This window comes from Ricinus communis, chromosome 9 (genome assembly GCF_019578655.1).
Source record: "Ricinus communis isolate WT05 ecotype wild-type chromosome 9, ASM1957865v1, whole genome shotgun sequence".
NCBI classification, from domain to species: Eukaryota; Viridiplantae; Streptophyta; class Magnoliopsida; order Malpighiales; family Euphorbiaceae; genus Ricinus; species Ricinus communis.
This window is the reverse complement of record NC_063264.1, coordinates 26,959,725-26,986,284: the sequence shown is the minus strand read 5'-3', so window position 1 is coordinate 26,986,284 and position 26,560 is coordinate 26,959,725. Positions and strand designations below refer to the sequence as shown.

The 26,560-nt window shown below is 33.8% G+C and overlaps 1 protein-coding gene and 1 non-coding gene across 3 annotated transcripts; both read right to left on the bottom strand.

Moving 5' to 3' along the window:
• Window positions 1-3,790: 3,790 nt before the first annotated feature.
• On the bottom strand, window positions 3,791-21,480 carry LOC8287526 (increased DNA methylation 1). Of its 2 annotated transcripts, none has more exons than XM_015722440.3 (9): window positions 21,033-21,480; window positions 16,635-19,439; window positions 14,492-14,615; window positions 13,181-13,263; window positions 11,242-11,483; window positions 10,448-10,534; window positions 5,180-5,279; window positions 4,384-4,585; window positions 3,791-4,250 (listed from the first exon to the last, which is right to left on the bottom strand). In XM_015722440.3, the coding sequence occupies exons 2-9, from the start codon at window positions 19,320-19,322 to the stop codon at window positions 3,808-3,810; spliced, it is 3,969 nt and encodes a 1,322-aa protein (XP_015577926.2). In that variant the 5' UTR covers window positions 19,323-19,439; window positions 21,033-21,480; the 3' UTR covers window positions 3,791-3,807. The 2 variants fall into 2 exon arrangements, with proteins under 2 accessions (XP_015577926.2, XP_015577927.2); XM_015722441.3 differs by lacking the exon at window positions 21,033-21,480 and adding an exon at window positions 20,891-21,026.
• A 2,814-nt stretch (window positions 21,481-24,294) lies between these two features.
• On the bottom strand, window positions 24,295-24,366 carry TRNAE-UUC. Its single transcript has one exon. It is a non-coding gene; the product is annotated as a tRNA-Glu (tRNA).
• Window positions 24,367-26,560: the final 2,194 nt, after the last annotated feature.

Below are 26,560 nucleotides of genomic sequence, written 5' to 3'. Positions count from 1 at the left end.
AACCCTCAAGAACCCAAAATGGTTTCGGTGCCTAAAAGAAAAGACATTTAATTTTTCTTTTATAGGTATGCTTCAAGTCAAGCTTGAAAGAGGATAATTAGCATATGGATAGTCGATGCTCAAGGCACATGACCAGAAATTCCAACCTATTTTCACACTTGAAGAAAATTGATAGAGAAAAGTTAATTTTTGGAAATAATGTCAAAGGTAAGATTGTAGGCATTGGCTCCATTGGCAAGAAAGACTCTCCTCTCATTGATAATGTACTCTTAGTTGATGGTTTGAAGTATAACCTCATGTGCAAGTCAATTGTGTGAAAAAAGGTAAAAAAGTCACTTTTAATTCTAAAGGTTGCCAAGTCACCTCCTTAAGGAGTGATAAGGAAATCTTTAGAGTATAAAAGTTTGACAATACCTATACAATTAACTTGACAAAATTGCTAATAAATCTTTTGAGTGTTTTATGTCTATTAGTAAGCAGTTATGGTTGTGGCATAGAAGGCTTGGACATGTAAGCATGGAGCTAATTCATAGGCTCAAGAAGGATGATCTAGTGGTTGGGTTTCCAAAAGTAAAGGTCTTAAAAGATAAGACATGTGGACCTTGTCAAATAGGAAAGCAACACAAAGCATCCTTGAAAGCCAAAAGTATTGCAAGTACAGCTAGACCTCTTCAATTAATTGACATAGTTTTTTTTGGTCCTATTAGAGTTGCTAGTATAGGAGAAAAATATTATACATTTTTGCTTGTGGATAACTACTCTAGATTTACTTGGGTTAGTTCCCTAGCTCATAAGAGTGATGCATTTGAAGATTTTAAAATGTTTCCAAGAAAAGTTCAAAATCAAAAAGGGTTTTTCATCTCTTAGAACATCTCAATAAAATAGAGAGAAAAAATAAAGCTCTTGTTGAGATAGCTTTTGGATTCTATATGGATGGAGACTTTCATATCATGGACATGGAAAGCTCCTTCACTCAATTTTGGACCTCCATCTCTACCAAAGTAAGGTTTGATCCGAAATTCTCTCTAGCCAAAAATATTAAATTTCTTCATCTTTGGTTTCTTCATCGGATCATTACTTTCACCATCAATTCTAGAGGTGATGGTAATGAGAAGGTGAGCCAAAAAGATCTTTTCTTTCTCTATGAGAAGTCAATCACAAGAAACTTCAAACCTCTCGTCTTCTCACAAACTACTTCATCTCTCTTGGAAACAAGTCTAAAGGACTTATTTTCCTCCCATCTTATATCACTCTCATTGTAAAATATTGTAATGTCTTTCCTTCAAATCTTAAACAAATTTCTCTAACCAAATTAACCTATAATTCAAACCTTCTTGACCTTGACCACTTCACTCTAGAACCATTACTCTCACCTAAGATAATACTTATCAATATATTCTTGAAGGATATGAGGGTCCTAGAAGAGCTTCATAAAGATCAAGGATTGTATCAGCTTCATATGAGGAAGGAATAAAGGTAAGAGTGAAACCTCAAACCCCTAGGAATTATAGTGAAGGTTTTCAAGAAAAGATGTTCAAATTCATGGAGAAGTATGAGAAGAGAATGGATAAAACATATAGGTTTTTTCATCATCTTCACTGAACATAAGGGAAATCCAAGAAAAGATAATAGGGATAACCTCATGTGATATTGGTGAATGGGACATAAGTGAAGAACAAAAAGAGGATGAGAATGATACTTGAAGTGCCTATTCATTTTTTTTAAAATCACTTTTTCTATATTTTTCTCTTATTTTTTGCTCATTTTCTCATTTCATATTTCATGGTATATTTTCTTTTAAGCCAACATGTATATTGAGTCATTAGTAATAAAGTGTGATATCTTTCTTTTATCATTGTTGTTTATCTCTTCTTTTGTTCATCATTTCTTCTTCTTAATTGCTCCTTATCTTTTTTACTTTTAATAAAAGGGGAGAGATTAGAGAGACTTGATGAGAGATAAAATTCAAAGAGTCTTATAAGAGAGAAATAAGTTAAAATGAAATCCACTTAACTTAGAAAGGGGAAGAAATTAGAACAGAGATTAGATGAGAGAGAGGCATTGAAAGATAAACTTAAAATAAACTTAACTCAGAAAATTAGAAAATCTCAATAGATGACAAAAGGGGAGTGATTTCAAAAGATAAAGGGGGAGTAACTTCATAAAATTAAAAATCAAATGCATTAACGAAAAGGGGGGGAAAACACAACTCATAAATTAAGGGAGAGTTTTCATATCTTATTTTGCTTTATTATTTTCTCTCTTAAAGTTAATCTTAACTCTCAAAATTAAAAAGGAGGAGATTGTTAGGCTAAATTCTATTATAACTAAAGTCATCCTTAATTTTGATATTGACAATTAAGTTGAGTGATCCTAACCTTAGTTTTTAATTGTCTTCTATAAAGGTCTTAAGCATATCTTAGAAAGTCTAAAGTTTAACTATACCTCCTAAAGTGTGACAGTCATCAGCTTGTTTCGACCGTAACTTTCATATTCAAATGGATGTTGAAGCTGAAGGAGATATTGTGACCACGAGCAAGAAGTATCACTTGTGAAAAAGTATAAAATGGAAAAAGTAGGTATGGCATATCAAAAAGGTGACACAAGCTATACATAGTGTGCAAACTCTAATTGGAACTGAAATAAGTAAGACCTAAATGAGTAGTCAATTTTCTTGTTTAAAAAGAATTAAAATATTTGATTATTCAAAATTTTATAAATATAATTAAGTTTGACTAGTCAACCAGAATTTGACTATTCAAAACTTTGATGGTAAGAAAAAATGTCAAACCGTATAAATAATTTTTAAGTTGCTCATGGCTACCTAATAAAAAGAATTCAGCCTCAAGTTGAATACATGAACATGGCTATCTAATAAAAGAAATGCGGTCCAAAATTGAATACATGCACATATAATGCTCACAAAACTTAAATACATGGACATAGACTAATGATTAGCTTGAATAGTTTTCAAATCACACATTAATTCCACTAATTAGTCTTGTCATTTGCACATATATGATTTCTTCTCATAATTAGTTCTTTTATTAATGCATTTTAATCTAGAATTACATTAATTTGTCCAGAAAAGGTAAGTTAATTTCTTATAAATATTCTTGCCATAAATGAAATCATAATTCTAAAAAAGGTTTGGATATACTTGTTAAATTTTCATTGCATATATATAAGATTGTAAAGTTTTGAACATATTTGTTGAATTTTCATATATAAGATTGTTCAGCAAGGATATGAAAACAATAGAAGAACGAAAAAAGAAGGTAAGTGCTGGATTAAAACGCACTTTTACCTTTCTCTCAAACATAGATCAAGTAATAAATAAAAAATCATCCAAGTATGAATCAAAAGAACCTCACAAAAAGAAAAAAGCAAAAAAAAAAAAAAAAGAATAATCTTTCCAAGGAGATAGAGAGAATATTCCACAAAAAAAGAAAGATATTATAATAGGAATTTAATTAAAGTTCACAAATTTAGAGGAATATTCATTTTCTTGTTTTTGGGTAAAAACAAGGAAGATGCTAGCCTTATTTTTTATTACTTTTTGCTTCATCTTTGTTTTGGTTTTGGTGTGACTATTTTAGTGCACATTCAAGTGAAGTCCTTATTTAAGTATTCAATAGAATACCGAACAACAGATGCAGCACCAAGTTCACTCTTCCTTTTTACCTACTTGTTATAACACAATCCATATTTAGTTTCCACTTTTTTAAATGCATTGCTTCCATGCTATATGTGCCCCTGTGTACATGCATTCACAAGTAACAGAAACCAATTTTATAAAACTTATTTCTACTTCTCATTTATCTCAAAAACTTGCTGTACCTTCCTGTCCAAAGAAAGCTCATCATTTACAGATTGAACATTACAAGCCACTTCAGACTGGCTTCTTCCTACAACTGAAACTGACTCTTCGCAGAACTGCTTTGAAAATTGTTCCCGCAGATTACTACCTTTGCTTTCTCCTACTATTGATATATTATCCTCCGACTTAGTCTCACCCTTATTTGAGCAAAAGTTTCTCTCCGATGGATTTACTGACTCGGCCTGTTTGTTAGTTAACGAGGGAGATAAGTGCCCTGGTCCTTCAACACCATCTGCGATTTTCCGTTCAGCACTAACTCCAAATTCTTGCATATTTGTGTTTTCAACATTTTTGGCCTCCATTTTGAGACCATCTTGCTCCACATAGCAGTTTCTATTAGACTGCTCTAAGTAGTCAATGGCATGCTCCTCTACAAGACAAGTAATATGATTAAAGGTGATGTACCACAGTTCTGTTTCAACAAACATAATAAATTGAATTTGATTTTGGAGATCTTATGAATAATTGACTTCAAATTCTTCTGAAAAAAGAAAACCACTCACCCAATAGCGTTTCTGACTTATTTGTTATATACAATGGTTTTTTCAGCAATATTGTTCCAGGGAACACCATCAGGTTGATCTTGTTCAGACTTTGCTTCTCATCATTACTCATAGGTGTGAAGCCAAAACCCTCTGTCCATGTCTCCACTAAATCTGGAATGGCCGATACAACAAGCTTTTCCACCTTGAAGGAGATGAGCATCTGGGGCCACAATTGACAGAAAAGAAAACAAGGAGATATCAGTAGCGGATAGGATTCCTACAAAAAGCAATTTGAACTCATCATGAACCAAATGCTGAGCAGCAAAACGGGGAACCAATATATAGGGGTAAGTATCCTAAAGCAGAAACAAGGTAAGCCAGGATTCACATAGGATAAGAAAAATTTAGAGATTGACACACTGAAACAAGCAACAGGAACTCACCAAGGGATAAAAACTTTAAGGAAGAGAAAATTTGTCTCACATACTTTGATAATGCAATGTGTGGATCAGTAATTTCACCAAGTCTGAGAAGTAGTTAAATTCTGCTAAAGGGCCAAGAGATGTGGAATCACATGGATTGAGGCAATGGGAAGACCATAGCCATAACATGTAGGGACGTCATGACCAAGACAAGGCCGAATAGCAAATTACAAACTGAGGAGACGCTTGTAAAAGTTTTCTCAATATCAATTAGCTCAATTGAATTTCATGAAGTTTTATGAAGAAGCTAGTATGATAAAACAGTACCATCATGGAAAATGAAGCACCAACTCCAAGTCGATCAATACAAGCATAGTTTTAGCATCAAATACCTCCTCAATAGCAGTCATAAGGCGCCGACACATTCCCTGGCGACGGTAATTACTGCAAGTTGCAATGAGAGGCATCTCTGCAACTGTTGCTCCATGTATCCTGTGAATGATCAAAATTTCAAGTGTGTTTTAAAGATGCAGAAAGAGATGAATACCTGAGAAAGAGCATGCTGATAGGGAAAAAACAAATAAAAAGTTCCTGAAGGAACTAATATGTAGGGATACAAGTTTTTGTGAAAGCAGCTTTACATAAGAAAAAGGGTGGAAGTGTAAGAACAGGAACAGGTTAGAATCTATCAATTCACACAATATAAATTATGAAAATGATGCACATCCTAAGAGTTTAGGCTGGGGCTATCCATTCACTCAAACCATTGGGATGACCATCAAGTCCTTCAACAAGAATTTGGATGATCTGGACTTTGTCTTAATGTATTGAAGCCTGGTGGTTGGTAAGAGTGCCATGTGAGCATGTTACTGGTTTGGTGTTTGGAGGGCTGCGATGGTAACACTGGATGATGGCTAATTGGTGATGGGTGGTGATTCTGCAGTTGCCTAAAGCACTTGGGTTTGTATTGAATTGCTTGTTCCTACAATTATGTTTGGCCAAATTCATACCTGATTGTGGCAATGCTGCAGGCCAGATTGTCATGATAGTGTTAATTTCAGAGGTATTGTGATCATGGTCTCAAATAATGGCTGTTCCGCATGGGCTCATTACGGAAGAAATACTTCTGTTTTTCTAACAGCCTTTATGTAGCGGCAATAGCCGTTATTTGGCCATTACCAGTGCAACCATGGCTGTAATGGCCATTGCGTAATGGTGATGCGAGCTTTATATAGCTTAAATCTTTCTAATTTAGCTACATTGTTATTGCCCTTATAAATTTGCTAAATAAGCATTGGGACAGTGCTATATTACTAATTTCATACATTAGTAGAGTAGCTCTACTTACATATGACAATTGCAATGTAAAATTGAATTAGTAGTTTAATCTGAATTAAATGCCTAATTCATAAATATATAATTGTGCATTATTAGGCTAAATCATGGATTGTAAGTAAAGAATATAAGTCGTGGATTCATAAAAGGAATACTAACCGACGATTAACTGTGTTTATTTGATATACTTTCATACATTAGTTAGTTACATTTCTTAATTTAGCCAACTCGTATGATATCTGCTTGTTTAATGTATTTTGTGATTTTTACAGAAAAAATTAGTGACAGGGTCACGACCATTACATAGTGACTTGGAGACCTCTTTCAGTTTAACACAACTGCAAGCACAGTTCAATGTACCACTGTAATCATAGTTGAAGGTGCCGATGTTTGATGTGTTATGAAGATCTAGGTTTTCAAACAATGGTATTGTGAAGTGCATCTATATCAAAAACAGTAATGAAGCGAATTAGAAGCATTACCAAAATGGGGGCCGCTAGATTTTAAGAGTAATTCCCTCCCAAGAAGGTAAATTTAGTGATTTACGACCATTATGTAGTCGCTGTGACATCACTTTCAGTTTAACACAACTGCAAGCATAGTTCAATCTATGACTGTGATCGTAGTCGACGGTCCTGCAGTTTGATGTGTTATGAAAATCAAGGTTTTCAAATACTGGTAAGGTGAAGTGTATACATGTGGAAAACAGTGTAACGACATTTAATTGATTTGATAGTATTGGGCCGAAAATGAAGCCGCTAAGTTTTAAGAACAGTTCCCATTCAAGCAGGTAAGTTTAACAGTATATCAGCTAAACTCATTAGTGGAATCTCTTCAAATCTGGGAGGTTAAGAGTATGGATGGGATTAGAAAATGCATGTAGAGTTGGGAAAAAAAGGTCAAACTGAGTTGTTCCCCAAATCCCAATGACATATCACTAAACAATGTAATGGGAGGTTAAAATCCCATCACAAATCAGTTGACAATGTATCACCCATTTTTTTAAAACCCTTATGCAAATAGGAGACTAGTTGGTAAATTGGTGGATGACAGTGGAAGGTAGCATGGTGGCAGGACTTAATAACAGAATCACAAACTTTATAGGTACTAGAAACAGTGAAAGATATCAAACTGAATCTGACTAGACTGCTTATATTGTGAATCTTTAAAAATAATTCTAATTCAAATAATTAATATTATAAGTATATTGGCTAAAGACTTTAGTAGAGTCCCATTAAATTTGGGAAGCTAAAAGGAAGGGTTGGTGTTATGTAAGGGAAACTTAGTTGTCCCTAAATCCCTATAATGTATCATTGAAAAATGTAACAGGCAATATGCAACATATCGTCTTTATTTCAAACCTGTATGACGGTGCAAAATAATGTTAAGGTCATATTCCAAGAAATGACGTGCAGATTCAATGATGTTTGAATGAAGATCAGTGTTTTACGCTAGGTTGTACATGGCTTGGCAGTGAGGAAGACATCAGTAAATGATGGGAGTGACTGTGGTGGTGAATGGATAACTTTGTAATGTTAATATGGGGAGGATAATGGTATGAGTAATGAGTGGGCTAAGGATAGCAGTTGCATAGATTGCCAAAGATGGAAATATTATACCAAAATGGCAAAAGTTTCCACATGCAAACAGGTCCATAGTAATGTGTTAAATCCAAGCCAGATGCCCTTCTTCTCTAACAAAGAATAATTTTTCACTTGCATTTATCACCAGTAAGCATGATTCAGAACTAAGAATCTTACAAGGAAATATAGTTATCTATTATTTTATGACATGGTCATATATAGACTTAAACCATTTGCATTTATTCTTCGTATACATCTAAGAAAAGGTTAGAATCGAAATAATTTTGTTGCAGTTCTGCAGCACTGCAGGAATCGAATGAGGTAAGTTACTGACCTTGAGTTGAATCATAATCTCAATAATCTGAGGAGAGGAACTGAAGGGAAAATTGAAGATCTTGTTTTGCATCTTAAATTGGTATTTTAACTAAAATTTTATATGGTCAATCAAGTGGAGTTCACTATGAATATGTTCATTATTGGGGCATCATTTGTGAAAGAAGATTTTACATTCTATTTTCTTTTTCTTTTTCCTTTGTTTCTTGATGATGAGTCATAAAGGTTGAGGTATCAGTGGTTGTTGATTGGATATATGGAAGCAGATTACATAATCATTTAATGCAGTAGGGTAAGCATGTGTGTGTGCAAGGGCGTCAAATACAAGGGTGAAACACCTAAAGCAACAAAAGTACTAATAGACGTCCTTGCAGTAACATGCAATAATGCAAACAATACTGTTATAGTAAGTGATAACCAGTGTATTATTGCCTAATAAGCAATTGCCACGTCTTCCTAATTAAACAATTAGCTGGAATACTAAAATATTTCACATAATTTACAATAATTTCAAAACAAGTATATGTTCAAAAAAATCTGAAACAATAAAATTCATAATACTCATGCATCAATATATGGAAACACCACAATTTAGATACATGGTTTCTGATAATAGTCCCATCATATGAAAGCACCAAAAGCACACAAACATAAGGAATATGATGAAATGGCGGTTGATTGCAGCAATAACACGATGCTGAAGCTTCCAACACAAAAACTCAGGGTCATTTATATATCATATTGGAAACTTCCATAAACTTTGAGACACCCCTTATACAATAAATGGGCCCCTCACCCTCTCCTTTTGCTACTTTAATATCTGGAATGGTCGTATGCATTATGATATTAGCGAGAAACTTTGATTTCAAGTGTTAGGTATTGACCCATTTGTCTCTAGTTTCAGTTTATTTCACTATTTTTGGAATAGGTATAAAGAAGGGAGTCAAAGACCAGTAACCATATTTTTTATGCTGCACACGTATGCCATGCCTGTGCTAATAGCCAATGAGCCTGAAATTTTTATTTTGATGGTACAAAGAAAAAGAAATAACCTCAGTAAGTTTCTAGGAAGTGGTTTGGATTGTGAAGTCTTATTTGGTAATCAATATGGCAAACAAAGTTACATGACAATTACTGGGAAGGCTTTAATCTAGCAATTATCCTAAAACACACCGTCATAAATGACACTGAGTGATAAATGATGGCATTTTCAATCAAAACGCCTATCGAGAAGGGCTTGTTAAAAAGATCGAGATGTTTCATACCTATATCTTCTTGTCCATCAGTTGTTTGATGATATACCAAATCGATATACCAAATCACTAAGTGTTACTTGAACTAAATCCCATACTTTGTTCGAATGAATCTTTCTTAAATGTTTTCTTATCTTCTAGTCACTAAACAAGAAATAATAGATAGAATTGTGAAGCATACAGGAAATAAGAACTGTCAAGTTTCAGGGGGGATTCTAGGATATGATGCAATGTCCTTATTAGGGATTTGACTTTGCCAGTAAGCTTCAACACTAGGGATGCTTTTTCTGCTTATTTAGGCTCCATTTGGTTCACATTTTGCTTTTTGAAAAGCATTTTCTAGCAAAATTTGAATTTTCTATAAAACAAAACTAGTCTTGCAGGCTTGGTAAATATGTAAATCAATTCACATGAGAACAGCAAAACAACTTATTTTCTGCTATCCAACCAAGGATCAAAGACTAAAAAAGGAGAGAGAAAAAAAAAAAAAAAAAAACAGAAGCTCTAACAAGTTAACGAAATAGTCACTAATTTGTTTAATAACATTTCTCTTGGTTTATTTTTAAGCAAGTAATCACCACTCAGCTCTTTGAATACAACAATAATAGCACATCAAACCATTAAAACAGACCTTTTGGAAAAGCCAAATTTGAGTCTTGAAAGCCCCAAATTCTCTAAGATGTTTACTAATTATTCTTATGATCCTACAAAGTTCGCCTTTTCTACACCTTTTAGTAATGAGAAACCCAAGCTTCCTTATTTCAACCAATCATCAATATAACCTGGAAATTCCATCTCTTTGTTGCTCTCCTGAAATTCCATTGATCAGTTTCTAAGCCATTCTTCTTCAACCTTACCGTTAGACCTATTATATTCTGATGATTTTTGAATGAACAAGTAGTAAAACCCAAAACCCAAATCTTCCCCAATAACAGTAGATGACTCTTAAGATGGGGCTATAAAAGAGGCTATATCAACAGATTAGTTATTAATTGATGATAATACAGTTAACTTAAATATGGTTATCAAACATAGAACCATTATGGTATCACAAGGAAATACTTAAAGCTAACACAAGTACTGAAGACATAATAGTATCTTGGAGACATGATTGAAACTAAGAAATGATCTACAGGAGGTGAACATTCAATACTACCTGATGGATGCTACAGACAAAAGTACATCATCTTTCTCCAAGACCACAGTATAAAAGCCATGGAAATTTAGACGAGCAAATTCCGACCTGAAGAATATCGCAAATACAAGCAATTAAAAATAATATAATACCAAGACTAATAATGCTTTCACTAGACGAAGATTGAAAAAATAAAGAACACATACATCAAAATGAATCCAAAATCCACACTAGTTAACAAAGCAGGCTAAGTTTTAAAATAAAATTCCATAATCAAATACCAATACCACTACAATTAATATAGTACCATTTGTACATTCAATCTTGCAACTTTAACTACAGCCCTGTAGGATATGCAACTATTTCCTGCTATTACATAATCTTCACATGGATGAATGCTAGATATAAAGTCAGGAAAGGGGATTTATGTATACAGAAAAAAGTCAAACAATACATTGTAGATTTCATATTGAAAAAGCTATGATGACACCATGACATCCATCCCATGAACATGTGCTCCTAACAGCAAAAGGTATGTCAACATTCATAGAACAATCTAAAAGTTGCAGTTAATACTGCTTCATGTAGATTCTCCATTCCTCACTTGTTGACCAAGTCTTATGCTCATTAACCCACAGTATCCTTACCAATTCACAGATCTTCCTCATCCAGTAGAAAGGCATCTCTCAGTGCATATGTCTTAAATGGTGTTTTAAGTGAAGGGAAAATGCAAGATAGATTATATGCACATATGATACTGAAAAAAAAAAGAAAATTTGGGAGGAAATGAGGATTACAAGTGCTGAAGTGCTCACCTCCAATTGTATAAAACATGAGGTATCATGTCTATGCCTGTTCTTGGGTCTACCATAGATTGAAAGCATTCCTCCATAATAGTAAGAGCAACAGCTAACTTTGAGTTGCATTCCGCCTTAAGGGCAAGTCGTTGAGCAGAATGAACCTTTTGGTCTTCGTGAATGCATTTAAGCAGTGTCCAACAAACGCCATCAGCAATATGATTAATGATGCCCACACGAGATTGAAGACCAAAGTAAACCTGTATACACAAGTGAAACAAGATATTTGTCACAAGGACATTCATTATCAATAATAAATGTTCATTGACAAGGCACAGCTTACCTAACAACAAAAGGAAACCTGTTAAGTAGGTGTAAGCAGTAGATTAAGTTCAATCAGCCACAGAGCAATTACATCTCATCTTGGTCTAGTGACAGCAAGTCTATCTCTCAATACAAATTCTCTCAGACATTATTATTTATCACAAACAGAAACCAAAATAAATCTGAGTTCCTATAAAACCCTAGGCCTGAATTGGTTCAAAATGCTCTACATCCTGGGAATTTGAGTCCCTATGAGGTTATTTCCTGGGAAGCAGGATCCAGATGTGTTTGATTTTTCTTCCAACTTCTGAAGAATTTCATTTTTATTTGCACTAAATTACTAACTTTTCATGATGTGGTAAACAAATAAAATAATTTATGGATATTATGAGAACTAATTAAATAAATAATGAATTACAAAATTAGATAAATCATATGATTTATCATCTAATTTTAAGCAAGAAAAAACATAAATGCAACAAACGATATTTTCAGTTGATTAGATTTTTAAATGGAGCCTAGACTAGGATACACATAAAGTCATCGAATCATGCTTAGTTCTATAAATTCTTTTAAGAGATGAAATTGTTTTATAAATAATGATCCAAGGACTAAAGTGCAATCGAATTTTAAAGTTTTAGGAACCAACATGGGATCATATTCAAAAGGTTAGGGGCTAAATTGATAATATTACAGTTATTTATCAAGGACTAAAGTGTAGGGTCATTAACAAACCTTGACATTAGAATAACTAAATCTTCAAATAACAAGGACAAAAGTGTATGCTGAACTTTAGGGATATTTTAGTAGTTTACCGAACAATAAAACAGAAAGGCATTGTTCCTACAGAAAACACAAATTGCTCAGTTACACAAACATACGCTAAATTTCCTACCCCTACAATACCTAAAAAGAAGAAAATAGATTCTCTCCAACAATTAATAGATTTCTCAATTCCATTTACAAATCAAAGGTGCTCAAACTCTTCAAAAATACATAACCAGCAAAAAGAGAAGAATCTTTGAATTTGACTACATAATCTTTGAAGGAAGAGAACATTGCTCATGACAACAATAATTTTAACGACAAAAAGGAAATAATAATCATACAGAAAAAAGGTAAAAAAGACAAGCACCAGAAGTAGTCATCAAGGTATTCATTCACATTTTCGGTCGGGTTTGAAATAAATCAATTGTAAGAATTTCATTTATTTTTGTTAAATGAGTTCGATTGAATTATCTTCTTAATAGAATTTATGTGTTTAAAATTCAATTTGAAGTGATAAAAATCATTTAAGTTCTATTGTTTAGATTTGGACTAAATGTAAAGTAAATAAAATAGCTCACTTTCCTAGTTCACCCTTGTTTATAAAAGAACGAACTCACTAAAATGGGGAGAGTTTGGATTTTCAACAGTAAGTTTTGTTAAATGAGTTGAGTTCTTGCAAATTGCACCTTTTTTAGCACGATGTCATTTCTTCTAAAATCACTTACTCTTTTAAGCAGAAAGAATTGAACTTTAGTAACTTTGGACTAACCAAACATGAGAAATTGACTAAGTAGAACACAATCGAATTGAATTCTTGAATTTTTAGATTTTCCAAACACACTATTTCAGAATTGAACTAAATTACCGCTTGACAGCTTCCACCACAAAACCAAGTATCAGAAGCACCTCCTTTCCCTATAGTTTTGTTTTTCCAGCATGAATCATGATCTGTAAAAGTGTAAATTACCAGGTAAATTAGAAGCCCAAACTGATAGGAAAGCATCATAAACTAGGAAAAAATTGAATGCCATAAGTCCTTGGTACCATTCAATATAAAGTGAGGAATCAATTATAAGCAAACATGCAGAATTCCTCAGACATAATAAATTAGAGAATCAGGAATAAACTGCTCACTTGCAGGAAATGTGCTAAACAAGTTTATCCAGCATAAATCTAAGGAAATAGCTCTTCAGTATATGAATACTTTTGAAAAGACTGAATAATTGTTGGAGACTCAAATGGTGGATATGCAAGCATGATGACATATATGCTCTTCTATATCTCCATGAATCTAGGAACTTTTGCTTGTATTTTTTTGTTTGGCCTACGTACCGGAACTGATAACATTCTAGATAATGCAGGATTATACACGAAACATCCTTTTCTGGCTCTCTCTTTAGCCCAATGTCTCTTATCCTTAGTAGGTATTCTTCCACTAGCAGGTTTTTTCAGAAAACTGGATGGCAGGCAGGCCTATATTTCTTGGTTTCAATAGGACCCTTATGGGCGTTGTTTCTATCTACTATTATCTAAAAATAATCAAATTATTAATGACTAGATGAAACCAAGAAATAAGCCCTCACATGCGAAACTATAGAAGATCCCCTTTGAGATCAAACAATTTCATCGAATTGAGTATGATTATATGTGTGATAGCACCTACTATACCAGGAATATCAATGCATCCAATCATTGAAATTGCTCAAGATACCCTTTTTTAGCTTCTAGAACCTATTTAGTAGTTCAAGATCCCTCTTACTAACTGGAATCAAAGAATTAGTAGACCTGAAGTACATAAGAAAAGAAAAAGACATTGAAACCAAACACAAGAACAATTTACTACATAGAAAAGGAAAGAGGGGCTTGAATATCAAATTTCAGTAGTATGTACAGACTATGAGTCACATTTAATTTGAGTGCAAATGAATATCAACTTTCACTAGTATGTACAGAATCAAAGTCTACAAGCCGCCACATCCCTTGGAGAGATTTTCAACTCCAAGAAAAAGGAGCTTGAAATTCATATCCAGTTCATAGTTTAACATGCACATCCTGAATTAAGGATTTTCAACCAATCCACAAGCTTCAGAAACAAGATTAGATTACAGCAAAAAATATTTAGCTATAGAAACTAAGCAAAACAACTAAACAGCAAAATGGGGGGATGGAACATTACATTTGTGCTCACACTGTGAACACTTAAATGCGTTGGAAGAATTGATATCCTCTTTATCATTGACCAACTCCCCACATATCCAACAGGTGCAGTTTGGGCAATACCAGCTGCCTTCAGGGAGCTCCTGAAATAAACGAAAATAGGTGATTATTTCAGGCATCTTTGACTGAATACAATCTTAGAATCCACAAGCCCTAATCACATAGATCACCCTAGACGGAGAACATAGAAGCCAAACTAGGTAAAAGATATTGAGAACATAGAGACAATAGCTTAGAACAAGAAAGATAAGTATTCTTCCACATCCTCGCTTAAAAAAGAATAAACCAAAGGCAGAGGAAAACATCCAGGAAAGTCAATTGCCTTTGCCAAACTAAATGAGAACAACCAATTGCACAGCATTCAAATGCATAATGCAAAAGTGGGATGCAAATTGGAAAATGATAATATGAATTACTACATTCCAGATGATTAAAAAGGAAAGTGGTGGTAAGTTAAATTTGATCATCTTTGCCCAAAGACACCAAACAATAATTTTTTACAGCATACAATACAAGTGCATATTGTTAAACCATAGCACACATGTCAACCATAAACGACAAACATTAGCTACAGTCAAGGTGGTGAATTAGAAATCATTGCATGTGCTTTTCATTCATAGATGAAATCATAGAGCAGTATAATACTGACATTGGCAACAGGCCACCACTTTCAGGAATGTGCTGCAGGCTAATAACCATTTGTGCCTTTCCACCACACAATTATATTCAAATAAAATCAATGAGGTAGAATAAAACTTTATAGTAGTGTTCCCAAGCAAAATCACATATAACCAACTCACCAAAACTTGCCCAACCAAAACGAGAGAATCACCATGCCAACCACATAAGTGGAAACATGGAAAGTACAGACTTGGTACAAAGAATAAAAGCAACTTTTTGTATACTTTCTCTAATACTGAAAGAGAGAAGAATAATTAAATTAAAAGCAGTCAACTCAACTTCAAAACTGGAAGATACTTGGAAAATATTCCTACAATTTTCCCCTTTTTCCTGCTGCCTACGATGAGAGGTAGGTGTTTTTACAAGGAACAACGTGTGGTAAGATAATAAGATAAAAGGAGTAAATTATGTTTTTGTCCACATGCACTGCACAAGGAGAAGACTAAAATGTCATCCTATTTATCAGGTGCTCCCTAGACACTCCAACCCTATTTACACCACCGTAATCTCACTTTTTTCTCCATAGAAAATCCCCTTCCGATGATCTCCTTTATCATTTATGCCTTGATTCTCTTTGGATTGGAGTACCTTTTGAAACTCTGGACCTGGCTTCTTCTTTCTCTATACAAGATGCTCCGATTTTGTTAACTCCAAACACTATCATATAACAACATTTATGAATTGCTTAACAACTCTATTAAGAGAAAAGCTTATCAAAAAAATATCGAACCAAGGCCCTTTTATGTTTTAGAGAAGGTGGGTGAGTAAGTTCTATGGTTATGGCTTCCCTATTGGTTGTAAATGTTGATTTGTATGAATATTTGTAAGAGTTTCATAACAGGGAGTGATCAAGCAGAAAGGATTTTGTCTTAAATGAAAGGAATACTTTCACGGTACCAACGGGATATAGAATTTTATTGCAATTCAACTCTTTTTTGAGCATTAAGTAACCAATCGGGGCAAGATTGGTCAATTACCAGCCTTATAAACAAACTCATTTATTTTTGCAACTATTCGAGGAAAGTCAAGTCAAGGAGGAAGTTATTGTACAACTGGGCAAGTAGTTATAATCTTAGCTTGACTAAGAAATTACACAAGCACTACCCTATGGTCAAGCTGCTAGACCAACAAAAGCATTCCAATTAGGAATCTGAAAAATAAAAGTAAAAACAAAAACTGAAAAGCTCAATCCAGGAAGAAAAAATTACAGAAATACCTTGACCCAAAACTTATTATATAAAACTTCTTTGCAACTGAATGAACATATTCAACTTTAAGATATGCTTTTCCTAATTGCCCATCTCAATTTTCTGAACTAATCTCGAAGATTTGCAATGGACATCCAAACCAAAAATATCAACATGGGCATGCTGTAAACCAGAGAGGAGAAAAGGCAATATGTAAACAAGCAAAAGACAAACCTCTGTAGACAAGCAAGCCTGATGAAAGGTAGAAGGACAGTTATCACAGCATATCAACTCACCACCATCCCCACACAACCCACATGAATCATCATTTTCATCATCATCAGCAGTTCGCACCACTTTAATTGTCCTGCTTTTCCTGGTCTTGTATTCAGCTGACCATGCTTGCAGCTGACACAGAGTAAAGGGCTTTCCAGATTTCATGAAAACATTTAAACAGGGGCGACTCTGCTTGAACCCAGCATGATTTTTGAAGTTAGTAACTGAGAGCACCATATTGCAGCACTTACACATGATGCCTTCTTTCTTAATGAGACCATCTTTAATCACAGTATCATCTGTTGGATTTCGATACTGGATCACATCATTTAGAGATATGGCCTCGATGTCAATCAACCATGACAAAACTGTTCTAGGTCCCATTATGGACCACTTACCATCATTGCAATGTTTCCCCACTTTGCTTAAATTTCTGAGGAGCAGCCTGCAGCTCCCTTTCTGACTCTTAGTCCTTGTTTTAGCCCTTGATTTGAAGGCCTTCTTTTTATATGTAGATTTGGGGCCATTCGAGATGAAATCTTTGTTTTTAATAATAGCTGACACCAATAGATCATCATCATGAATCAGGCATCTAGTTCTCTTTCGTTTGCCTTTACAGCCATCAAAATTATGATGCATCTTCTTTAGTTTTGAGCCTTTTCTGTCAACCTGATGCAGGTGACTATCCATAGACGTTGATTTGTTGCAGCTTTTTCTAGATCTTGCATTAGCAACCAAGTCTTTCTTTGCATCTTTCGACTCCAATTGGTTGCCAAGTGTATTGAAATTTCCACTTTGGTTTAAAGTGGTTGATCTGATTTCAGATATCTTTCTAGACTTCCTGCGCATCTTCTTTTTAAAAGTAGTTTTATCCTTGGGTTTGAACCTGGAAGCTTCAATACACTGTCCATCCTCTTCATTGAGCTCTGTTTTCTGGGAAAGATCCAAATTAACAAATTGAGTACAATTCAGCTCATCTTGGCCATAAGAAAAATCCATGTGAGCAGTCCCATCATCTAAATCAACCAAGCTGCTATCTTGATGAGGGGAAACAGATTCAGATCCCCCCAACAGATTAACATTTCCATCAGTGACTGAGATATTACTGTGCCATCCACATAACTGTATACAACTGCTCTCTGACACACTAGGTTGTGAGGAAGCTGGTCTTTCCTTGCACATTCTGCAAGACTGGTTTCTCAACTCACTGGCAGCATCAACCATACACATAGATTCTATGTGCTCACCGTATTTTGATAAGCTAATATCACCATATTGCCGAATATAGGCATGGTAATTTCCTTCACAAATTGTAGATGCACTTTCAATGGCCATAGAAGAATCACTATGCTGAGTCAATAGAGTCTGCGCAGATGGTTTTCCTGCACCAGCCAAAACAGCATTATTTGTTTCATTCTTGCCAATCATCAAGCTTCGTGCAGCTTTAACAGTATCTCCCTTTCTTAGGGCACCAACCTTCCTATTAATGAATACAACATTAACAAAGGGATCTAAAAGACTCCATTGATGAGCCAATGCATCAGTTTGATCTAACTCTTTCTCAATGTTCATTAATGCATCTGAGAGGTCAGACCAAAAGTGGCAGATGTCTGTCCATTCCTTACCATTGTCATCCTGAACGAAATCATATCTTTCAGCATACAAAGTTTGACCACACAACCTCCAAACTTTAGGGAATTCACGAAATATCCTCCCCTCAGGAGATTGATAAATAGTCTCCATATGTTTCCGACTCGGCCTCTTATATCTCTCTACACACCAGCCTGCAGTCAAAAGCAAGCGAATGATATGCCTCTGAAGAACAGGACGAGGATCCATCTTAGGATCTGTCCTCAAAGTATTGGATATATGCAATGCTGGTGAATTTAGTTCCTCCAATCTCTCTGTAGCATGAATAGTCCCAGACATCTCTAAAATTGCTGTGGAAGGAGTTGTAAGCAAAAGCTTAGTTGCAATACTTTCTTGGGAAACAGGTGAAGCAACAGCTTTACAAATACCCACATCCTTGCCTACTTTTTTATCAGCAATTTGCAATCTGCAGTTCAGGACATCCTTATTACATACATCTCTACCTCTGTCTATTTTTACATCTTTCTTTGATAGATAGCAACTGGATATAGCACCCTGACAGGATGATTCAACAATATGAAATGCAATGGTTTGTCTACAGGAATCTCTATTTGCAGAAGGCACATCATTAACAATCTCTTGAGGTAACCCGGATGAGCAGAAAACTTTTACTGTATCATGTTTACTGATAGATGGATCATCAACTGAAAACTTCATTCGCTTGACACTCATATTCTGATCTTCTCTCTCTAATCTTTCTTGAAAATTACCAGAAACAGAAGCCTCCCCATAATTCTCATTTATATCAGTATCCTCCACTAAGGAGCTTTTGGAGGAAGACTGGCTTGTTACAGCTGAACTTTCACTGTTGGAACATAAGGACATGTCAGGAATCTTACTGTCATCACACTCTAATTTTTTCAAGCTGCTGACAAGACTCCTTTTACTTGTGCCCCCAGTAGCTTTTCCAAAGAAAACTTCTGCAAAAATGCGGTTCTCATGATGTGAACCCCCAAAGCGTTCATTACCCAAATCCTCAAGTGCTGAGCTGAACATTACTATAAAGAGACTGGAGACCTACAGTCTCTAATCCTTGCCGTACAACAACTACAAACACAAGGATAAACTACTGGATATGTTCACAAGTAGTTGGACTCACTAATGCAACATAACCTGGAAATAGAAAAAAAAAATAATGAGTAAGGTCCCAACAAATTGCACCCCGCCTACGCAGCTGAACAATTATTTAAACCTAAAAGTTTATATCGACTCACATTAAATAATGATTAACCAAAAACCTCTGCAATAAAAGAGGAGGGACTGACATCTAAACCTATAAATAAAAGAGAAGTAGAAACAACATACACATAGTTAAACTCCCGCATACAATGGAACTAGAGGGACATCAAAATCTAGTGCATGCAGAAGGAAAATGAAACTCCAAACATCACCCATAATTTATGCAATGACAGGCATGTTCCAAAGTCCAGACACAGAAAGCAGGACTAAAAATATTCAGGCATGAATAATGATAAGAAATGTATTGATATTCCACAAGTATGGTAATAATATGTCTACGAGAGAATACCACCAGCAGACCATTAGCCCATTACGAGCTTTAAGGGGTAAAAAATCCAAGAAATATACAATGAACTTAAAGTACCAAAGTAGTAAAATAAGTTTATGATCATAAATAGTAAAAGCCAAGATGTGTATCCTGAAAAGGAGTTCTACTCCAATGCTTTAATTGTCTGAGAACATTTCTTTATTACCAAAGGATGATGCCATAAGAGCATAGAAGAGATTCCTTCAGCACTATTATTACCTAATAGACCAAACTAAATGGTGGAATAATATAATTTAATAACAATTAAAAAGCTTCAAACGAAAGGAAAAAGGAGGGTGTAGTTTATTAATTGATGTAATAAACTCTTATGGAGAATGTAAACAATACTCCCCATTAAATGACTGATGCTAACCTGCTTAGCGCCGCTGCTGTTTGATGTTATTATTTCTCAGGGAGTTTACTATTTCTCATTGACCAATTTCTCAAATTAATTTTTTTCTTTAACTAATATTTAAAACCACAAACATAAGAAGAAGAAAATAACAGAGAAAAAACTCAATTTTCCAGTGGCACAAATTTGAAGCAAATCTAACCTGAATTCTCAAAAATTGAAACCCACAATAAGGAATTAAAAGAAAACACTCATATATGTGTTAAATTAAAAATCTTTTTTCAACTGGTCCATTCAAACCACAGAAATAACCATGAGTAGATTCAGTAACAGCCACCAAATGGTAACATCATAGTTAAAATTGTTACTATTTAGGGAAAAAAGAAGACCCACTATTACATTTCGAATTTAATGCATAATAAATCTACACCAGTTTCAATGAAATAAAACCCATTTGCATGAACCCAGAAATCAATCTTATATAACTGATAGATATCATGACCGTTTCAATTTAAAATTTGCATAAAGCAACACCCAATTGCAGATGCACCTGGAAAAAATTTGAAACTTTGAAAAAGATCTGACAGCTGTATTTATAATGTTGGATTTTGATAAATGATACCTCAAGCAAACAAGAAAAAATGAGAAATTGTGGTTAGTCACTACCTGTGTAATCAACGATTCAGACATTTCCCACATTTCAGTTTCCAACTTTCAATCAAATAGTTACAGAAGTGAAATCTTTAAACAAGAGACAAACAAATGAAACAAGAACAAAGATCAAAAAGCAAAAAATAGAATAGCTGACCTTGAAAATGTAGATGGTGATCAGCATTGGAAAAAAAAAAATTAGGGTATTAAAAAGGTGAAGAGGACTAATGGGTTTTGCTTAAAAGAGGTAAAGAGAATCTGGAAACAAAGAGAGAGAGAGATATGGACAGAGAGAAAGATAAGCAATATAATAATTAAAAAAGTGTTTTTTTCCTTTTTTTAATTTTTTTTTTCTGCTGCAACTAGAGAAAGAGGGTTGGCTTTGGAGAAGCTAAATAGTGCCCTCTCTGGTACAACAGATGGCATGTACTTTCTCGCTCCTCACTCACGCACACACTCTCTCTCTCTCTCACACTACCATGTGAGTGAGAGTGTGTATGTATACTCTTTGTATTGTGTTGTTTGTTTCTCTTCTTTCTCATGTCTGTAATTAACTGAACTTTGCTTTTGCCTTTCCTCTGTCTCTTTGCATTGTTTATTTAAAAAATAGTATATCATTGTAAACAATAATAATAACAATAACAATAAATAGTTAGATTATTTTATTTGCTTTTCTTTGAAGAAAACGAAGAAATTTTGTGAAATAGAAATGATAATCATGTTTATACAACTTTGTCATTATTTATGTTTTGCCATTTTTGGGTTTTGTTTTCGTTGAGACAAAGAGTTACTTACCATAATTGCTCATTTTTCGTTTTAGATTACTTTTTCTTTTTCTCTTTTGAATAGGTAATTTGCTTTGGATTATATTGGGATTGGGAATCAATACATGGATAAATGGATAACCATATATCACATGTTTAAGGCAAGCAGCTTTGAATTTTTGAAGTTCATCTTCTTAAATACTAAACTTGTGGTATCTCAAGCTTTTTTTTTTTTTTTTTGCTTTTACTTATATATTAAGGGTGGATTTATTTTCCTGATTTAGAAAAATTGACTAATGTTATTAAAAGGAAGATGGATAAAATTTATTTTTAAATCCATAAAATTCTCATATTTTATTTTTCAACATTATAAACTTTAATTATATTATATTAAATTTTTAAACTACATATATATATGTATAAAATTAACGTTGTAGTTTGCTTTTTCTCTTCACAATAATTATTTTAAAATTTAAAATTTTATTATTTTAAAATTTAAAATTTTATTATTTTAAAATATAATAAATTTAAATTAATATAACCTAGACTTTATAAAAGTCTACAATTTATATAAATACTACAAAAGTATATTAAATATCAATAAAAAAATTATAATTCATTAATTACTTCAGACCTTCTCTCTTTATAAGTATTATCTAAATTTTAGTTTACTTCTCTAAATTATAGTGAGATTAAAAAAATTTATAAGAACATATAACTTAAACTTTCACGAGAGACTTAATGTGAACTCTATCTATAGAGAGATAGAAATCAAATTGAAATCGATGTTAACTTTAAGATCATTAAATTCATATCTATAATGATGGAACTAAAACCCTTTGATTATAAGGAATAAAAAAATTTAGTTATAAAAATATATATTGTTGCCACAAATTCAAAATTTTGAAAATTGATAAGACAAAAAATTTATAAACAATGCAAAAAACAACTTAAAAAATTCATAAAGAATAAAGTAAAGAAATAACTCTGACTTTATTAATAAGAAAATAATTCATACAAGATTGATTGACATAGGTGGCCAAATACAAGATATTTATAGACCTCCTCCAACTCTATAATGACACTAAAAAAGGAATAAAATCATTTAGAAAATAATATATTACTTCTTAAAATAAATAAAAAATAAAATAAAAATCCCTAAATAGCTAACAAGCATGTGTTGCCTATAATTAAGCTAGAAAAAGAAAAGTCATTCATGGAGTAAATCATTACTTTCTAAATAAAATAAAGTAAATAAAAAATTTCTTAAATAACAAAAATAAAAGGTGTTGCTCCCGTTGTTGACTAGTCAAGTTTAAATTGAAATGTTAACAAGTTTAAGTTGAAACCTTAATTACTTATCGAGGTCACATGCATGGGCTTACTGCTTAAGTCCTCATTAGCCTAACTTGCTTTCTTAGTGCCTTATTAGCTTAATTTGGATAATTAAGGCTCAATTGAACTTAATCAAGCCATTTGGTATAATATCAAGCTAATAAGTCTTGGACTTGATTTTAGAGTGGACTCCTCATGGCTTGTAGTGTTTTAAATTCAAATATTTTTTATAAGCCCAACAAGTGTTTTTTTTATTTTCTTGGCCCTTCATCTTGTGATTAGTCCCTTTTTATGCTTAAAGGGTATTGGCCTCTAGAAGTAGAATTACTCTAAAGTTTTTGAACTATTTCTTTAAATTATAGTGAGACTAAAATATTTACAAAAACACATAACATAAACTTTCATAAGAAATTATTGTAAGAATACTCAACTTTATTTATTTTATTTCAAATAATAAGTTTATTTAAAAAAAATGAAATAAGAGGCAAAACCTAAAACAAATTAGATATTACACATTTTAGAAATTTCAACACTTAGACTATTTTGAAATAGTAGCTTATCGAGGCCGGTTAGATAGTGATTAAGAGCATGATATCTAATGTTAGCATGATTATCTAACTCAGCTAGAAAATCAGTACAACAATTAGACTCTCTGCAGATGCGAACAATTTAAACTTTCCAATCTTGAGAAAGTAGGAAATTGATCTCGTGAAAGAAGGCAACATGAGAAGCAAGACCTATCATTTTCATATTAATAATATCCACTAGCAATTAGTTGTCGAGGCCAACAATAACTCTTTTGAATCCACATCTCTAAGCAAACCAAAGACCAGAGTTAGCTCTCCAACACTCAACTGCAAGCACATTGCACACACCAAGATTCGCTATAAATCTGGCGATCTACCTTCCTTGATGATAATGAAGCAAGCCTCCAACACTAGCTTTATCGCTCGATGTTTTTATTGCTCCATCAGAATTCAGCATAATCTAATCATGAGGTTGAGGGCGCCAACTCATAAGACCTCCTTAGGCTCTTTATTCCTCCCATGCATATTAAAGACATTTTTTGCCAAAATAAAGCCGCTTTACTTACCATAAATAATCTTAAGAGGATCATAAGGGAAAATAAATTCTTTATCAAATAGAAAAGCAATTTCGATACACGGTATGTTATTCCAAAGACCATTCTCTAACCAAAATCATAATATGCCTAAAATATTTTGCAGGTTATTAACAAATTGAATTATCATTAGGCATAGAGGAAATCTAAAGGTTTGGTAGCATCAACTTCATCTAAACATTTTGAAAAATATGAGTACCTATCCCTTACGGGAATCGAACCCGTGTCTTCGACATGAAAAGACGATGTCCTAACCACTGGACGAAAGGGACACAATAAGACCTGGACGATTATCCCTACCCTCCGTAACGTAACGACTGGCCGGAAAGAATGACCTTTAAAGGAAAGTCTTAGCCCGAAAATTCTTTCTAAATTCAAGTATAGGCGTCGGCGATTAATCTGTCTGCTTGACTGTCTTGCTAGCCATTTCAATGTGTTATGTTACGCATGCTCTGTAGCCGGAGGTTGAAAGATTCAAGGAGCGCAGGCTGTTCGCAACGCATACCGAAAGGGTACCAATGAAGCCGACCATTAATGACTAGTTCGAACACCAGGAGCTGTCATGACTAGCATCTCCAGTCCTTTGAAAGCATCTTTTATAATAATCTTGATCAATAAGATACCTTCTCTTATGTTCTTTACTCGTCAACAATCTTTAATAGAGACAAAACCAAAGAAAACTCAAATACTTTCACGACCACTCCACCTCCAAGCTAAATCTCATTTTTTATCTTTATTAGATTAATGATCATTAGTCTAGATACATTGAAATTTTAATGGCATCACTATTTTACTATTAAAATTTTCATTAGGTAAATATTATTTATAAAACTTTATCATTTTCATTTGTTGGATGATTTTAGGCTGTTGACAAAGCCCATTATCGCCCAATTGGGATATTCATGAAGATATAGCTTGGCAGGCTTAGGGTAAGACCCATTAAGGACATGTTATGGCACCTTTATTTGAGAAGACATGTGCTATAAGCCAAAATGACAAGAAAATAGGCCCAAAACCAATAAGTGGCTCATAGCCCACTTAAAACACTCCTCTCACTAGATGAAGCAACATTTCATTACGATCAAAGCCTCTTATCCACTTTCCATTATTGTAAATATTCCTTCAATTCTTTAAAGAAAGGACTTTTGGACTTTTTACCATTTTGGGAGCTTCTCTTTAAGATATCACATCCTAACTGCACCCTTATTGCTATTATACTACACTACCCTCTACATTATTACTATCCCCTTTTTGTTGTTCTCATCTATCACTTGGGCTACCCCTCTAAGGGCTGTCATTATATATACATGTGTCCTTAGAAACTGCTTAGCTCTCTTTCCACGTGTTGATCTTTTTTTATCCTAGTCTACTCTATTTAGTGAAGGCATAGGCTAAAGATATTGACCCTCATCCTACACAAACTAAATCACCTAACAAACCCTCTCATCTATATTTTAGTGACTTTACTAAGAAGGGAGTGATTCCTACCTACTGCCAGTCACTAGAAAGACTAGTCAACTACCTAGACCTCACGTGCCAAATAATCTCAAATGGGGTAATCATATGAGTCCTCGCCTCAGGTAATATCAATAGCTAGAACATACCCCACTCTCAATGTTATTTTCACTACCCTAAGGAAGCACAAGTTAAGATACAAGAAGAGATAAGAGCCTCTAGAAAAGGTGTTTGCAACTACAAAAGAGCATAACAGAGTGTTTAATGAGAGTCTAGTAACTCTAACCAAGATAAGTCTTACACCTATTATGGCACCAAAACCATCTTCAAGCAAGCCCTTGATTGAATAAGGAATAGTAAAGACTACCTTAAACTATGTTGATACCCTAAGACCCTTAGCTCTCACACTATCACCTCCCAACTGCTAAAAGATCCTAATAAAAGAGAAGGGTTAATAGTAGATGCAACCAGACATCCTTTGGAGGATAACATCTCCATCATTAACCATTCTCTTAGCCAAACCCTTGTGAGCAACCCCACCTCCTATGTAATGAATGGGTTACCTAAAAAAATCTAAGATCAAGGCTCCAACCCTGCTTATAATTTGAAACTTCCCTACCCTTACCATATAGTTCAAAACCCTTGCCCTCAAAGGTCCATAGGTCCCAATTTCTTTCTATTTAATAGAAAAATGGGAACATTAAGGATCATATCATGAAGTTTGTGAAAGTTTTAGAAGTATATGGGTTGGATGATGATCTAAAGAATAGATAATTCTCTAAGTCTCTTGCTGAGGAGGCATATGCATGATACACCAATCTCCTTCCCAATTTAGTTCAATCATGGAACACGATGTATGAATTGTTTATTGAAGAATTTTTCCTTAAATAAAAGTAAATTATAATGGTTGATCTCAAGAAGGTTAGGCAGAGAAGAATTCATCAAGTATGTTGAGCACTTCAAGAGCAAAGAAGAATTCATCAAGTATGTTGGGCACTTCAAGAGGCGCAC

What these genes read in the sequence shown, in the direction of transcription:
- LOC8287526 (XM_015722440.3), bottom strand. Translation starts at nt 19,322, where the DNA reads ATGTTCAGCTCAGCACTTGAGGATTTGGGTAATGAACGCTTTGGGGGT. An exon ending in CATGTTTTATACAATTGGAG is followed by an intron (nt 10,535 to 11,241) that starts GTGAGCACTTCA and finishes GATATTCTTCAG; the next exon opens with GTCGGAATTTGCTCGTCTAA. An exon ending in TTATGACTGCTATTGAGGAG is followed by an intron (nt 4,586 to 5,179) that starts GTATTTGATGCT and finishes TTGTGGCCCCAG; the next exon opens with ATGCTCATCTCCTTCAAGGT.